Source organism: Anolis carolinensis, chromosome 2 (assembly GCF_035594765.1).
Source record: "Anolis carolinensis isolate JA03-04 chromosome 2, rAnoCar3.1.pri, whole genome shotgun sequence".
Taxonomy (NCBI): Eukaryota; Metazoa; Chordata; class Lepidosauria; order Squamata; family Dactyloidae; genus Anolis; species Anolis carolinensis.
Window position 1 is genome coordinate 144,207,449 of NC_085842.1, and position 16,213 is coordinate 144,223,661.

At 40.2% G+C, this 16,213-nt stretch overlaps 1 protein-coding gene across 1 annotated transcript; it reads left to right on the forward strand.

Moving 5' to 3' along the window:
• The first annotated feature begins 2,364 nt into the window (after positions 1 to 2,364).
• On the forward strand, positions 2,365 to 6,417 carry rnf222 (ring finger protein 222). Its single transcript, XM_008104267.3, has 2 exons — positions 2,365 to 2,525; positions 3,946 to 6,417. Exon 2 carries the CDS (start codon positions 3,985 to 3,987, stop codon positions 4,654 to 4,656), a length of 672 nt encoding a protein of 223 aa, XP_008102474.1. The 5' UTR covers positions 2,365 to 2,525; positions 3,946 to 3,984; the 3' UTR covers positions 4,657 to 6,417.
• Positions 6,418 to 16,213: the final 9,796 nt, after the last annotated feature.

Consider the following 16,213-nt stretch of genomic DNA (forward strand, 5'->3'; position numbering starts at 1 on the left):
CTCTGGACACCTTCCAGCTTGTCAATATTTCTTTTGAACCATGGTGCCCAGAATTGGACACAGTATTCTGAGTGAAGTCTGACCAAAGTAGAATAGAGAGGCACCATGACTTCCCTCAGTCTAGACACAATACTCCTTCTGATGCATCCTGCTGTACTTCAGTCCTTGATTGTGCCTGCACGTGATGTCACTGAACAAGTGGATCATGCGATTTCTAAGCCAGTGAGCCAGCAGGAGATTTTAAGTCATGAAATGGAGCTGTCTCTGTCTCCAGTAGCTAGAGAAGACCACATTCCAGAAAGGGGCCCAGATGTTGTTGAGAAGCCTTTCACTAGGGAAGCAAGGTCAGAGACTGAGATGAGCTCAGAGGATGAAATTCCAGGTGGACAGACTAATGAGATGATAGATAGGAAACTTAGTTTTCATGAATGAAGAACTGACCAGCAGAATTTGCACAGGTCACCGCGCTTGTTAGCAAAAAAGAAAAAAAGAAAGAAAAAAAAGGCAATATCAGGTTCCCAGGGAAGACAGCATGATTTCGTGTCTATATTAGAGAGACCAGAGGGATTTTTCAGCAGTCTGGTTAATGTTGGAATTTGAGAAGCAACATCCATGGTCAAGTCTTCGGTAAGCTTGCTAAGGACATTCTAATTTCATGTTTCATATTTTCAAGTTTAGATGATTATTCCTGGATTTCTGTTTTGGATTTTTATGTGTTTTTTTTATCCTGTGCTGGATGTCTTGTTGTCTTAGATTTTGAAACAACTCTTGTACCTTTAATCTTATGGACATTTTAATACATTTAGACTTTGATATTTTTACTGTTTTTGCTGAACTGCTTTTTATATAATCAATAAACTGCCTTGCTGTTTTAAATTGGACTGGAGTGTGGTGGTTAAGTATAGAGGTGCCTCCTGCCCTGGAATACAACACAGCCCAATATCCCATAGGCTTTTTCAGCTGTTGCATCATACTGTTGGCTCATGTTCAACTTGTTCTTCATTACGATTTTGAGATTTTTTTCAGATATACTATTGTCAAGCCAGATGTCACCCATCCTGTGTTTGTGCATTTCATTTTTTCTGCTGAAGTGTAGTATCCTACATTTCTTCTTGTTGAAATTCAATTTTTTTTAGTTTTGGCCCAGCTCTCTAATTTGTTCCGGTTATTTTGAATTCTGGAATATTAGCTATCCCTTCCAATTTGGTATCATCTGCAAATTTTATCACTTGCTGTCTAAACCTTCATCTAAGTAATTAATAAAGATGTTGAACAGCACCAGGCCCATAACTGAACCCTGCGGCATTCCACTAGTCACTGCTTTCCAGGATGAAGTGGAACCATTGGTGAGCATCCTTCAGGTTTGGTCACTTAACCAATTACAAATCCACCTAACAGTAGCATTATCTACTAGTTTGCTTGCAAGAAGATCATGTAGGACTTCATCAAAGGCCTTATTGAAATCAAGATATGCTACATCCACAGCATTCCCTGCATCTACCAAGCTTGTAACCCTATCAAAAAAAGACAAGATTAGTCTGACTTGACTTATTTTTGAGATATCCATGTTGATTTTTAGTAATCACAGCATTTTTTTCTATGAGATTACAGAATGCCTCAATGAATGCCTAATTTGCAAATGTGGAGGGATGACTGTAGGTTTCACCACTCTTTTAACACACTCAAGGTAACATACATGGTTGTGCTCTTCTTTACTGTATCCTCACAACAACCTTGTGAGACAGATCAGACTGAGAGGCAATGAAGTGCTCAAGGTCATGCAGAGAATTACATGGTGAAATGAGCCAAACCTGGATCTCTGACATTCTACTGCAATAACTTAACCATTATACCCTGCAGACTCTCTTCCAGGCAGTGCAGAACTGTTTTCAAAGTGCAAATGGTATTATTTCTAGTGCTGCAGTGTCATGATCATTATGGGATCAGAGCTGGCCAAATGTTGCCAGCCCCTCCTGGTTACCTCTTGACAAATTCACAGGAAGGATGAACTGAAAAGATCTACAGCTCTGTTTCGGTATCTTATTCAATAGGCAGAACACATTATTTCCATGCTTGATATGGCATGGCACATATGAACACAGTTCCTGTGGCATCTTTGAGAGGATATAATTCAAACACCTAGTCACAGTGACTCCTCCCCAAGTCTGAAATCTGGAAAGGAGAAAGAAGCCTTCGATTCACAAACTAGTTCCTCCACATTCACTCTTGGGGAGCCACCCTCCTGCCTGCTTTTTGTTCCTAAGATCTGACGCAAGGCAAAGGCATGGACAGAGTGTGAGCCACCCATCCAACATCACTTGTTATATAGGTGGGGCTTGGACACAGTGAGTCTGGGAAGATCAGACAGAGAAACCCTGTGTACATGGAGAGGAGGTTGCTCCATGCTTCTGGGGAAAGAATGGTGCTTGGGAGGAAAGTAATAGGAAACATCTTCTCCACTGGAAAATCCGAGAGACAAGAAGACAAGGAGGACTTCAAATGATGCTCTGCTCATCTAGTGATCTGTACGTATCTGTGTGACCCTTCAGTTTGTTGATGAGTTGCTGATACAGTTGGGAATTGAAAATGAGTATCAAACCATTGATATTTCACACTGTAAATGGTTTCACTTTTGTTACATTTCAGCCATATATATCTATATATTTTTAGTTGGAGAATGTATATGGAATGTGTCTCTAAAATAGTATTTAAATGTGGGTTTACGTATGCCAGGCACCATTTGATTTATAGGGTTTTCTCAGGCAAACGATACTCAGGATTAGTTTGCCATTACCTTCTGCTGAAACTCTGTATACAGCACCTAGTATTATTTTATGGTTTCCTATCCAAATAATAATCAGGGTTGAACCTGCTTAGCTTCCAAGAACAGATGGGATCTGATGCCTTCAGGGTGTCTGGGCCCCATTACGCTGAATATATAATCAAGTATATGTAATTTTAAAAGGTATGTGACACCTGTGAATGTGTGTGACTGAGTGTGGCGCAGCCTAAATTATAAGAAACTACTTCTAGTCGTCCTGTTTATGGAAAGCTGTAATTACTTGATTTTTTTTAAAGGAAGGAAATATACATTCCTTATTCTACACCCATGCAATACGCACTAAAACTAGATAAATTAATGGGAGAGAAGGCAATCAGTGGCCCCTAGTTGGGATAGCTATAGAGGCAGTTCTCAAGTTATGAACAAGATAGATTCTGTATGTTTGTTTTTTAGCTGAATTTGTATGTATATTGGAAAGGTACATTTTTAAAGTGTAATTCCAGCCACACATACACAACACACACACACGCTTTGGATAGCATAGGGAAGGGTTAACACTCCTGTGATGTTTGTTTTGCTGTCTGTGCCCCTGTTCAGAAGATTTCACTACACTTTGTGTCCCTGTGACAATTGGATTTTTTGGTCATAAAGCTTCATTTGAAACACCTTTTCCCCATGGTAACTCTTCTAGGGATGAATTTCCCATCAGAGGAGTAGATTTTTCTCACTTCTTGTTGTCTCACCCCTATTCTTAAATATGAGTTGTTTATATGTCAGATGTTTGTAACTTGGGGACTGCCTATATATCATTTCTAGCATCAAGGTCAGTTTGCCTGTGTGATGGGATTATGTGATGGGGTGTGTGTGCTAGTGTGGTCTTGTCCCGCTGTTGACTTCTCAGACACAATTGATTGGTTATTAGAATGCTGGATTTGGGAGACCTTTGGTTTGTTCATCTTATGTTCTTTTTATTAATACCATGGTGTTTTAGGATGTAGATGTGGCTATCATCTAAAGGGGTTGTCTTCTTATTCAAAGAGGGACTGGAAAGGGCTCTTTCCATAAACATGTGATGCCAGCACCCATTCACTGGAGTCTGTGATCACAGCTACCCAATATCACAATGCCCCCTTATAAACACACATGTTCTGTCTTTCATGCAGCTTGATGCTACAACCACACATGTGATCAAGAGGGTGGGGATGTCTCAGAGTAAACCCAGCAAAGATGGTTCTACCACCACCTCATCAGAATGCCCTGTGTGTTACGAGCCGTTTCAGTCTCCAAAGGTCTCACGTCGGATGCTGAGCTGTGGGCACACCTTTTGCCATGACTGTTTGGTCAAATGCCTCCTGGTGTCACGGGACGAAGGTCGGCTCCAGAACACCCTCACGTGCCCCGTCTGTCGTTTTGTGACCTTTCTCTGCAGAAAAAGGGCCCGCTGGCTGCCGAAGTCAGCCCTGAACCCTCCAGCTCTAGAGTTACCACTTTCACCCTCCTCTCTGCCTTGTGGAGTTACCTTAAGTCCATCAAACACTTTAGTTGTGCCTGGCCATTTCCTAGCACCATTCCATGGTTATGACACCCACCAGGATATGTGTGGCTGCCCTGGCATAATGCAGCCTGGTGGCTTGGAGCGGGAACCCCACATCTTCATTATCACCCAGTGTGGCATGCCGTTGATTGAAGAAAACTTTGCTGCTGCCATAGCTCACAACAACAATGTGGAAGCTCCAGAATCGGTATCTTCAAGGTCTCTGGGAATAATAAGTTGCTTCCGATCGCCAATCATGCTGGCCATTTTCCTTGTTTCTGCTGTTGCTTTGTTGGGGGCTGTTCTCCCATGGCTACTACTTGAGAGAAAGAATGAATGAATATGGGATTGAGGGCGGACTTCCTAATAGTCCTAATATGAACACAGTGGATGGGCCTAAATAAAAAATGGTGGAGGGCCTTCATTTAGCAGCCTAACACAAATATGGTGGATGGACTTTACTAGGGGCCTAAGATGGTGAGTGGTATACAAACTGTTTTAGAAGCCTGCCATGAATGTGATGGATTTAATTCCTTATATGGTCTTAATATGTAGGATCCTCCCGTTCCTCCTGTGGAGCTACAGTAAGCTCCAGGTTGTCCCTTGCTCCCTTTGAAATATCAGCGAAACTCAAAAGTTTTACAGATTGATGGGAGATATCTCAAGGAAACTGTGAACTGCAGGAAATAATGTATTTTCTCTTTGATCAAGATTGATAATTTCTCAGTAATGGTTCAGGAGAAGGAGAGGCTCTGAATGAAAGTGTCAAATCATCCTCTTTTAAGGGCATTATTTGTTTCTTACAAAGTAGTCTGCCCTTTCTCCAGGGAGCTCAAGGGGACTTGATTATCATTTCCAACTTCCCTGGAGTGTAGTCAGAATAGGTAGAGGGGTGATGGCTACCTGATGAGTTCTACAGAAGACCAGGAATCTAAACCTACACTTCCTAAACCCAACCCCAACTCACTAGGTACCTCTAGAAGCAAATGGTGAACTTCTGGGGAGAAGGACATGCTGACAGTAGTGTTTCTTGACAGCTCAGTGTTATTCCATCTCTTATGTCAGTGCCCATAATTATAAAAATAAACTGCAGACTTTGAAAGAAGCCTAAGGCAACTGGGTAGTTCTAGCCTTAAGGAAATCCTCTGTTTCTATCCTGCCCAGGTAAGTTGTAGCTTTTTGGCTTCACCACTCTGAGGAATTTATTGTGCAAGGCAGGCAAACTGGCATTGTAGCTGGACTGGTGATAATCCCTATTGTGCAATGCCACATGTAATCTGCTGCTGGTTTGATTTTCCTCTCCTGTGATTCTCTTGTCTCAAGCTATTAATGAGAAACCCCTACCAATAGCTCCCAATCCCAGAATGTTCCCATAACCTGCCTTTGTACAATGGGTCCCTTCTGCTTCTGTACTGGTATGCCTGCAATCAAATGAGGACAGGAGGAGGAATCCTTCTCCTCTCCTGCTCTCTCCACTTTTCTTTGCTATTCAAACTTTTTCCTTTTATTTTATATTTTGCATTTGTATTTGCTTTTTTTGGGTTGTTTTTAGTGCTTGAATTGTTCAATTGAGCTACAAATTAAAAAGGTTAAAGAACAGCAGTAGTGCAGGAAGGTGAGATCATGAGGGTGTGTGGAAGGATAGTCGCAGGGCCATAATGGACAAACTGTTGCAATTGCACTAGTGAAAAGAGGTGAAATATCGAGGGTGCTCAATGCAGTATATCCACTATCAATGATAATACGACTGTAGTAGAATAGTGGGTTTGTGTGATAGAATTGTGAGAAAACTTTCCATCCTCCCACCAGACTAAAGGCCGGGGACCAAGGAATGCTCTTTCCGTTCTTAACAGAAAGTGCAGTGGAGGTGAGACAAAGATCCTTGTCATTTATAATATACATTTATCATACACTTATTGACTCGTATTTGATATTGTGTCAGGAAAGCCATCTAATAATGTACTTCATGTAATGCTCAATCTCAGATGATTTAGTTTTTAATTTGGTTTTATTTGGCTTTTGTAACTTCTGTTTTTTTCTACTTTTGATATTGTTGTTATTGTGTAGAACTAAATTAATAAAATGTTTCATTGATGTTGCAGCCCTTAGTTTATAATCTCTCTCAGATTCTATGAGCAGTTTTTGTCAGATTATATTCTCTTCATTCTCAAACCTAATAAATCCCCTTTACCCTATCAGTTCTGTGTACACCTAGGCAGAAATACCTGGTTCTTATCCACTTTACTGTTGAATACAGAGGCAACTCTTGGCCTCTTTATGCTATCAAAAGACCATGCAGTTTACAATCACTGATGGCAGTCTTCTTTTAGTTGCCACCTTTCAGATGTTGATTGGGTGTGATGGCATGTTTAGATGGCATGATGGTTTGGAAGGAGATTATTTGATCTCATATCTTAATCTTAATCTTTTTAAGCCATCTTAAACAGTCTCATATTTTATTTTATTTATTATGTGGAATAGCAGGGAAATATTTGACAAATAAACATATTTCTCCTATAAATGATAAGGAATGTTTTGAAGAATCTGAATATTTGGGATCATAGCAGAAATTTTTACTGAGAACGTAAATAAATGTGATGTGAAAAAATGTAATTAGGCCTCCTGAGAATGGAATTAAACTTTTAAATTATAACACAGAAGGTGGATTAATTACACTTATTTTTAATGAAGGAAATTATTTAAGATAGAATTCCTCTATTTAGTTAATTCCTCGTGAAACTCTTAATAAATCAGACAATGCTGAAGAACCAAGAAAATTTACACTTAACATTTAGTTTCTTACACAAAGAAGCCCAATTCCTTTCGATTTTGGAAATACAGTAGAGTCTCACTTATCCAACATTCGCTTATTCAACGTTCTGGATTATCCAACGCATTTTTGTTGTCAATGTTTTCAATACATCATGATATTTTGCTGCTAAATTCGTAAATACAGTAATTACTACAAAGCATTACTGCATATTGAACTACTTTTTCTGTCATTTGTTGTATAACATGGTGTTTTTGGTGCTTAATTTGTAAAATCATAACCTAATTTAGTGTTTAATAGGCCTCTCCTCAATCTCTCCTTATTATCCAACATATTTGCTTATCCAACATTCCGCTGGCCCGTTTATGTTGGATAAGTGAGACTCTACTGTATAATAATATAATAATAAAACTTTATTTCTATTCTTCTTTATCTCCCAAAAGGACTCAGGGCGGATTGCAACATACAATGGCAAACATTCAATGCCTTCATAAAAACAAACAAATATCAACATGGAATCTCAGATAAACCCCACATGTGAAAACAGCAGTTAAAACCTAACATCAAATTAAACCTAACATTGATAAATTAAACCAACACAGTCAAACAAAAATTATATAATGCCATAACATTTTAACAAACATCCACATTAATTTACAGAAGCCAACTGGAGTTGGTTGTGTGGCCTATGTGCTGTAGAACTGGGTAATTCCAGGGCTTAAGTAATAACATTAAAATCACTTGTTTTAGATAATGAAAATTAGAATATAATAGTTTAGGGAAAATATTTTTAAACTAACATATGATAAAGGGAGTATGGAAGGGCAATGGCCCCCTTTACATTATGAAGCTCCTTTTGTATTCTGCCCTGTTCACAAGTCAGATACTTAATCTTCCCACTACATTTTGAAGCTTTTCATTTTGAAACTTTTATGAGAATGAGTGAGATAGAGAAAGAGGAATCACAAGGAGGTGAGGTTATTTGGGGGGGGGGGGGGGGGAGGGGGTAGAGGGAAATCTAGACATTTTTTTGGTAGCATGAATGAAAAATGGGTTTTTCAAAACTTCCTGCATGCACTATTGTCTCTTCCACACCCAAACAGGGACGGGATCAAAAGTGTTGTAAAATCATTGAAGTGTTTTTCAGTTTCATTCTGATTAGGCTTTTAGTACAGACATTAATATAAAAGTTCATCCTCTTTTAATGTAGATATACCTGAAATAGATTTTTTAAACTTATCAGTGATTAGCTAAATGAATAGGAGCCCCTGGTAGCGCAATGGTTTAAACACTTGTGCCAGCAGGACTGCTGACCAATAGGTCAGCGGTTTGAATCCGGGGAGAGCAGGTGAGCTCCCTCTGTCAGTTCCAGCTCCCCATGCAGGGATATGAGAGAAGCCTCCCAAAAGGATGGTAGAACATCAAGCACCTGGGCATCCCCTGTGCAACATCCTTGTAGATGGCCAATTTTCTCACTCCAGAAGCGACATAAAAAAAAGTTAAATAAATCAGTCATTTCCTACTCATTTTCATTTCTCTGCGATCTCTCCTGGTGATTTAAAACATGGACCCAATAAATAGCTCCACATTCCTATAGTATATTGCATTGTGATGAATACTGCATCTACACAGTTGCTGTTAGCTTCATGAAAAGGAAAAGACTAGTATTGAAGTTCTCTAATTGGAAAGAGGGATGTAGGAGTAAATAATGAACAAAAGTATGTAATTTCTAAGTTACCCAGCTGTTGTTTGAGGTGAAGACCTTCAAACAGGCATTTTTTTTACAAACATTCTTTGCAATGGTTTCTATTTTTTTAGTGCACTGATTCAAGATATCGTGTTAGATAATATTCACGGATTAATAATAATTTTTTTAACTTTAAAAAGTGTTATTAGTGATTACTTATTAGTGCTGTTTTTACACTAAAAATATGGAATTACAGTGAGCTCTTGGTATCTGATTCCAGGATAAACCCCCACTCACCCCTCTTGGATACCAAAATCATTTGATACTCAAGTCCCATTATATACAATGGCATCGTAAAATTGCATCCCTTATTTAAAATGGCAAAAATCATGGTTTGCTTTTTGGAATGAAAAAAAATCAAGCTGCAGATGATTGACACTGTGATATATTGTGATGTACTGTCAGTATGAAATGTTATCAAATGGATATTTTAAATGTGAGTATGGGAGTGGTTGTTGTCCAATCACTCTCTACACTAGTAATATACAGTTGGTAGTAATTTCACCCCATGACACATAAAACTAGTCACATAGAGTCAAATATTTTAGTAACCCTATTGGGAAGGAGAAATATCTGAAAGAAAATCATGTAGAAGATAAGAATAAGCTTATTTTGCCAGAGGCTGGGGGCACATCTACACAGACCATTTTGACATTTTTTAATCGTGTCAGAAGCAACTTGAGAACATACTGCTAGTCACTTCTGGTGTGAGAGAACTGACTGTCTACAGAGATGCTGCCCAGGGGATGCCCGGATGTGTTAGCTGGGAGACTTCTCCCATGTCCCCGCAAGCTAGAGCTGACAGACAGGAGCTCACCCCGTCTCACGGATTTGAACCGGCAACCTTCAGGTAAACAACCCAACCTTCAGGTCAGCAGTTCGGCCAGCAAAAGGGTTTAACTCATTGTGCCACTTCCATTTAGAGTTGATCCAGTTTAAGACAGTGCATGTGTTAAATTGGATCAACCGGCCATGTGTGTGTGTGTGTGTGTATAAACCATCCCAGGGCCAATTCAGTGTATACCATGCAAGGTCATCCCAAGGATAAGGGATCAGTGTAGATCCACCCTAGAAATATATCTGTGTCATAGAACGACAATAAGCTGATTTCCCCTAAAGCCAAAAGACGATTGCTTGCTCAGCAGAGTTTTGATGTGGTATACAGTTGACACTTCATAATTCAGTTTTTGGAAAGAGAATAGAACCCGTTACCTGCAAGGAAAGACAATACAGGACTCGATGAACTAATAATCTGATCTGTTTTGCCAGTATCAAACCCTTGTCTTCTGCTTGTGGTCTGTGATGAAATGGATTCTGTGGTTTGTCCTGGAATAGGGGCTCAAAGGTGAAGGTGAGGCCAAGAACAGAGCGCACCTTTTGCTATCACAGATCCCATGCAAGAAGAGGAGGAAGGGAAAGTGATAAGGTCCACTACAAAACACAGGATACTACACCGCAGAATACACTGCTTTGTTGGGCAAATCACGATAGCTGATTGTGGCTGGCATGAAGCCAATGTGAAATCAACTATGAAGCTGTGCACTATGGAGTCCAATAACCTGTCATTCATCTTCCAGCTGTTGTTATCTGTCTTCTCTTCAGGTCCAAAGTCTCTAACCCGATCACTATATTTGATATAATTGCTGTGCTTTGTGCACGTATGAGGCAAAAATATAAGGATGTGCTGAAGTCATTTGTAGCCAAATAGTTGCAGGGTGATACTATAGCTCCCAGACAATTATCTTATCATTGCTCCGTTACGAACCCCTTCAGCAATTCATTATAGCATTTTTTAAAAAATAACTTTCTAAATTCCCCTTTGGGATATTAATCTTAATTCTCCAAATGGATGCAGGAAAACAAAGACCTGCCTTCATCATTTACTGTTTAGATAATTCATGTATAAGTTGACCTCATGTATAAGTCAAGGACAGGTTTTGGAGACAAAATTTAATATGACTTGTCAATATGTTGAGGGTCATTCTGTGTAAAAAGAAAAGTATGAGTGCCACCTCAGGGGGCCAAGTTCCTCAGCCATTGTTGCCATTTCCCCACCCAGGCATTCAAAAAGGCCAGAAGCAATGCTGCTATGGCAAGGGGAAAAGGGAGGGCTTGGTGTTTCTTTTAGGTTCTCCAGAAGCAGACGAAACTGTCCCCTTTTGCCACTATAGTAATGGGATGGATCCTTTTAAAATAAGTGTTATGGTACAGTACTCACATTGATCAATGAATAGGTTACCATTCAACCAGCTTCTTGCAATATGGGGCTGCTAGTACTTTGTTTAGCCACAAGAGGGTACTAATGCATCATTATGATTCCCTACTGCTTGTTCTAAGGCAGCTTTCAGGTGGCCAAGCAGGACTGCTAGTATTAAGGGCTACCTAGCTGCAAAGACCCTAAAGCAATGGTTCTCAGCCTGTGGGTCCTAAGGTGTATTGGCCTACAACTCCCAGAAACCCCAGCCAGCTGTTCGGATTTCTGGGAGTTGAAGGCCAAAACATCTGGGGACTCACAGGTTGAGAACCAAGATCCTCACTGAACATGGAAACTAAGCAGGGTCATCCCTGTGCTGTCGAAGGCTTTCATGGCTGGAATCACAGGGTTGTTGTGTGTTTTCCGGGCTGTATGGAGATGTTCTAGAAGTGTTCTCTCTGACATTTCACCCACATCTATGGCAGGCTTCCATAGATGTGGGATGCCTGCCATAGATGTGGGCGAAATGTCAGGAGCGAATGCTTCTGAAACATGGCCATACAGCCCACGGTCATCCCTGTTTATTACCTGGATGGGATCTGTTGTCTTTATTTCAGATGAAGGAATAGACAAAACTATCTCTAATTAATCCTTGGCTGAGAAAACCCCATGAAATGTATAGAATCACCAAAAAATTGAAAGCACATAAAATGGAAAGCCCCAAATGCAGGACCGCTATTATTGCAAGGGAGCTGGGACACTTTAACATCAACATAGCAGCACTTCAGGAGACCCGGAGATCAGGAGAGGGATAGCTGAAAGAAGAAAAAGGAGGCTACACCTTCTTCTGGAAGGGACTGCCTGAAGAAGAATGAAGAATACATGAAGTTGGCTTTGCTATCAGCAATGACCTGGTGAAGTAACTGTCCGAAGCACCCAGTGGCATTAACAAACAACTCTCCAAATTAACCTTGTCAAAAACCAACAGGCAACCATCATAAGTGCCAATGCACCAACACTAGATGTTGATGAAGAAATTAAGGAAAATTTTTACTGTCACTTGGACACCATCCTATTGGAGATATCTAAGGAGGACAAAATCATCCTCCTGGGGAATTTTAATGCAAGAGTTGGGCAAGACTTCAACCTATGGCCAGGGACCATAGGAAAAGATGGGGTTAGAAACAGCAACTCAAATGGCATCCTGCTTCTCACCAGATATGTGGGACACAAAGTACATGTTCATATGAACATGCATCCACACAGAGAGTTCTGCAAATTTTGTCTTACAGGCTGTTACTGATCAGTGAGGTCTTGATTATTTAGGGAAAAATATTTTCCAATGGTCAGGTTATACCCTGTTTCTTAACCATTATCACACGGATCATACTGAGTTTTGGATAATCAGATTTGTTCACCAAGGCACTTAAGTTTTCCCAGCAATTGCTAGTTGTGAATTATTCATTTCATTATCTCCTATAGTTATATGGTATAACAGACTGACTGGCACCTACAAAAATGTGCAAGCAAAGAATCACTGGCCAATAGAATCACAAACATCAAATGTGTTGCAAAACTAGTCTCTCATCCTTGTGTTTATTACTACAGAAAAGTGTAGCCTTAGTCTAAACTTGCAGGAAGATATCAGAAGACTAAGGCGGGGTCTTATGCATCCTTACAGGCATAACTGTCAAGAGAAAGTTGTGTCCTGTTTGAGGCCAACACCATTGATTTTGCAACATTGGATAGGTAAGGCATAGAGAGCTGCAAAGAGGAAGCCACCCCCCCTTTTTTTAACCAGTAAACATTAGGGCTCAGGGCTGCTGACATTTTTGTTGGTGTTATCAGCATGATATCCCAAGTGAAGGAGTTGATGTGAGACATCCCTGTTAAGCCCTGGACTAAAGGAGGATCTGGAGAGCACACACAGTTATTTGGATTTTTTCCCCTTTTGCATTAACTACATTCTATAGTTGTTGTGTGTCTTCAAGTGATTTCTGTCTTGATAATTGTGACGGCGCGAGTGGCGCCATTTATATGTCAAACTATAAGTTTCAAGATTTGAATTGTTGTATCATGCCTGATTTTGCCCTTACCCTGTAAATGTAGTTGGATTGGTTATTTATATCTGCAAACAATGTTGTTTGTACCTGTTATTTTGCTCACTCAGCAAAACTGTTTGGCTCCACCTCTTCCTGGAGTAGGACTGTGTTTCCTCCTTTTCATTCCACCAGCAAGCTCTCTATCGGATGGACGTGAGAGAGAGACTTGGCACTAAAAGCCCTTCAAAAGTTACCTCTCAGCACCAATTCTGAGGTTCTTACCCTTGGGACTCACACTTCATGTTCAGGGCCAACCTGAACAACGTTGAGGAGTCTCAAGCGCCTTCACATCAGTCCTTTGGCAATAGAGGAAGACTCTTGTCTTCAGATATAGGTCATTGGACTGAGGCTGAGTTTGCTCCGGCATTCACAGCCAGAGAAAGAGGGATCTAGAAGGCTCCACGGACTTAAACAATCAAAGACTGTAATGTATATTTTCTTTTACCCCCTTTGTGAACAATAAACCCAGTTTTTGAGTTATCTACAGTGTTTTGGTCCTTGGGAGTTCCAGTTTCCCTAAAGGAGGGCAAGAAGCAATCCCCTGGGGAAAGATGTCACGTCCATGCCTCTTTCACTAAGAGTTTACAGCCCCAGGCGCGACGGCACAATAATCCTAAAGTGAACCTACTATGGCGATTTCTTCAATAGAGTTGTTCTGAAAGGACTTGCATTTGCTTTGCTCTGATGTTGAGAGGGAGTGATTTGCCTAAGATGACCCAGTGGATTTCCATGACTGAATTTGAATCCTATCGAGTTGTGGTGTAGTGTTCAAAACAGATCACAATTCTGGATTGTTACATTTATGAATTTGAGGTGGCATGTATGGCTCTCTAGCTTTCCATTTTAGCCCCATAACTAAGAGATGGGCCAAGCTGAATGATCATGCAGAATACCCGGTGAGTTTCATGGTACTATATGAGGATTGCATGCATTATCTAACACTTTTAACTGCTTCATCATTTCGATTTTAGTTCATCTTAATCCCTATCCTCACCCTTCTAGATCTGCTGTCCTAGCCTTGAATCTTGTGGCAGAGAACCAGTAAAGAAAAGTACATTTGTGTGTTCATAAGCATGGGTATGTGACACAGCATAGCTACCATCAGAGCCCGGATAGTAGATCATTAATCCCAGGAAATGGTCTGTGCTCACTCAGGACTCATTTGTTTCATGTAATTCAATTGATGAAATATTAGCTGATGTACCAAAACAGGGTAAAATCATTAACCTTCTGGTAATTGCCTCTCCCATTCAGGCTGATTGGGTTATCGGCCATCTGCCATAATGGGCTGTGCTAGAGACTCTTGTTCCCAGCTGATCCATTACATTGCCCAGAACTCAGCAGGATATGTTTGAAAAGTGGCATAAATGTAAACAGTGTCCCACTGGAGGGAGCTATTAGAGTGCTGAGGGACCAGTATTCTGCCCCTGGGAGCCATCAGAAGCTGTACTGACTTTCTGTGCAGGTGAAGCTCTCCAGAAATTGGCTTGAGGTTTGAAAAATATTGGGTTTTTAATGTAGATGGTATAGGGAGTTCTGTGACCTAATTAAAAGTGAATGGCTGCTTTAGGAGGTTTCAGCACAAGCAATGCACATTTTTTCCAGGCTGTGGCACAGAAGCCTGGAGGAGCAGAGACCACAAAAACAGCCTTGTCTTTGTCCATCTTTGGCTATTCCGTGGCTGGGCAAGTGTCACAACCTAAGGGGTTCTATTAACACTCCATGAAATGTTGGAGAGCTACATGCACACCCAATGCTGCTCCCCCTCACCAAATAAAAGACCTCCAAGGAGCCTCTTGGGAAATGGGAAGGTTCGTGTTACATTTTTTGGAGGGCTTCCTATTCACATCCAGTTTTTTTACAAAGATCTTTTCTGGGCCTATGGCACCCCAAAGTAGTAGAAATGGGATAATGATAATGGGATTACAGCCAAACAACCATAGCTGGACCACATGCTTTCCATCATTACTTTAGTCCTGGATATCAGCTAGAATGAGAAGGCTTTTGGACAACTTAACATAGTCTTTCTGTTATGGATTTCTAAGGAATTATGTATCTGAGTATTTTCTTTGTCATTTTAATCCTGGTCACCTGGTCCCTCCTAAACCTGGGGCCAAGTAGAGGTGTTAGATGCATTATATTATCTCATCATCCCCAGCCAACAGCTGCTAGAAAGCAACACAAACAGAAATTAATTTAATATCCTTTGTCTTTGCAAAACACCAGACTAGTGATCTAATGTGATCAATTTTAAAGGCTGTTGAAGTTTCTGACCAGCTTTCTATAGTCTTTGCCTTTTTATTCCATTGAATTTGTAGTTAGAATTTTGGAGTTTAGGCAATGGGTATTTTGCCTTGAGAGGTCACCATCTCCAATTATAATGCTCAGAATTAAGCCAACGTGGCAAGACACACATTTTCACTAGATTACAGGTGAACTGGTGCACTATAACGCTATTAAGATCTATTTTAAAAGGAAAGAAAGGAGGAGGAGAGATTTTTCTATTTCTATAATGTTGGAACTAAAAAGAATTCCACTTAAGGCTGAAAACAAAATATTGCAACTGTTGCCAGGAAATAGCCCCAGTAAAAAGAAACATTATTTGTATGTACAGTAGAGTCTCACTTATCCAACATAAACAGGCCGGCAGAATGTTGGATAAGCGAATATGTTGGATAATAAAGAGGGATCAAGGAAAAGCCTATTAAACATCAAATTAGGTTATGATTTTACAAATTAAGCACCAAAACATCATGTCATACATCAAAATTGACAGAAAAAATAGTTCAGTACGCAGTAATGCTATGTAGTAATTACTGTATTTACGAATTTAGCAGCAAAATATCATGATGTATTGAAAACATTGACTACAAAAATGTGTTGGATAATCCAGAACGTTGGATAAGCGAGTGTTGTATAAGTGAGACTCTACTGTATATATAAACCTCAAACTGTTGAATAACACTGCATCAAAGACCACAACCTCGAGCAATCTCTTGCCACATTTGCCCATCTGGAAGAGTCACTCTTGAAAAACTGACTTGTCTTTTGGGATGTTCTGATTGTCACACAATTTTGGTTCAC

What these genes read in the sequence shown, in the direction of transcription:
- rnf222 (XM_008104267.3), top strand. Translation starts at nt 3,985, where the DNA reads ATGTCTCAGAGTAAACCCAGCAAAGATGGTTCTACCACCACCTCATCA.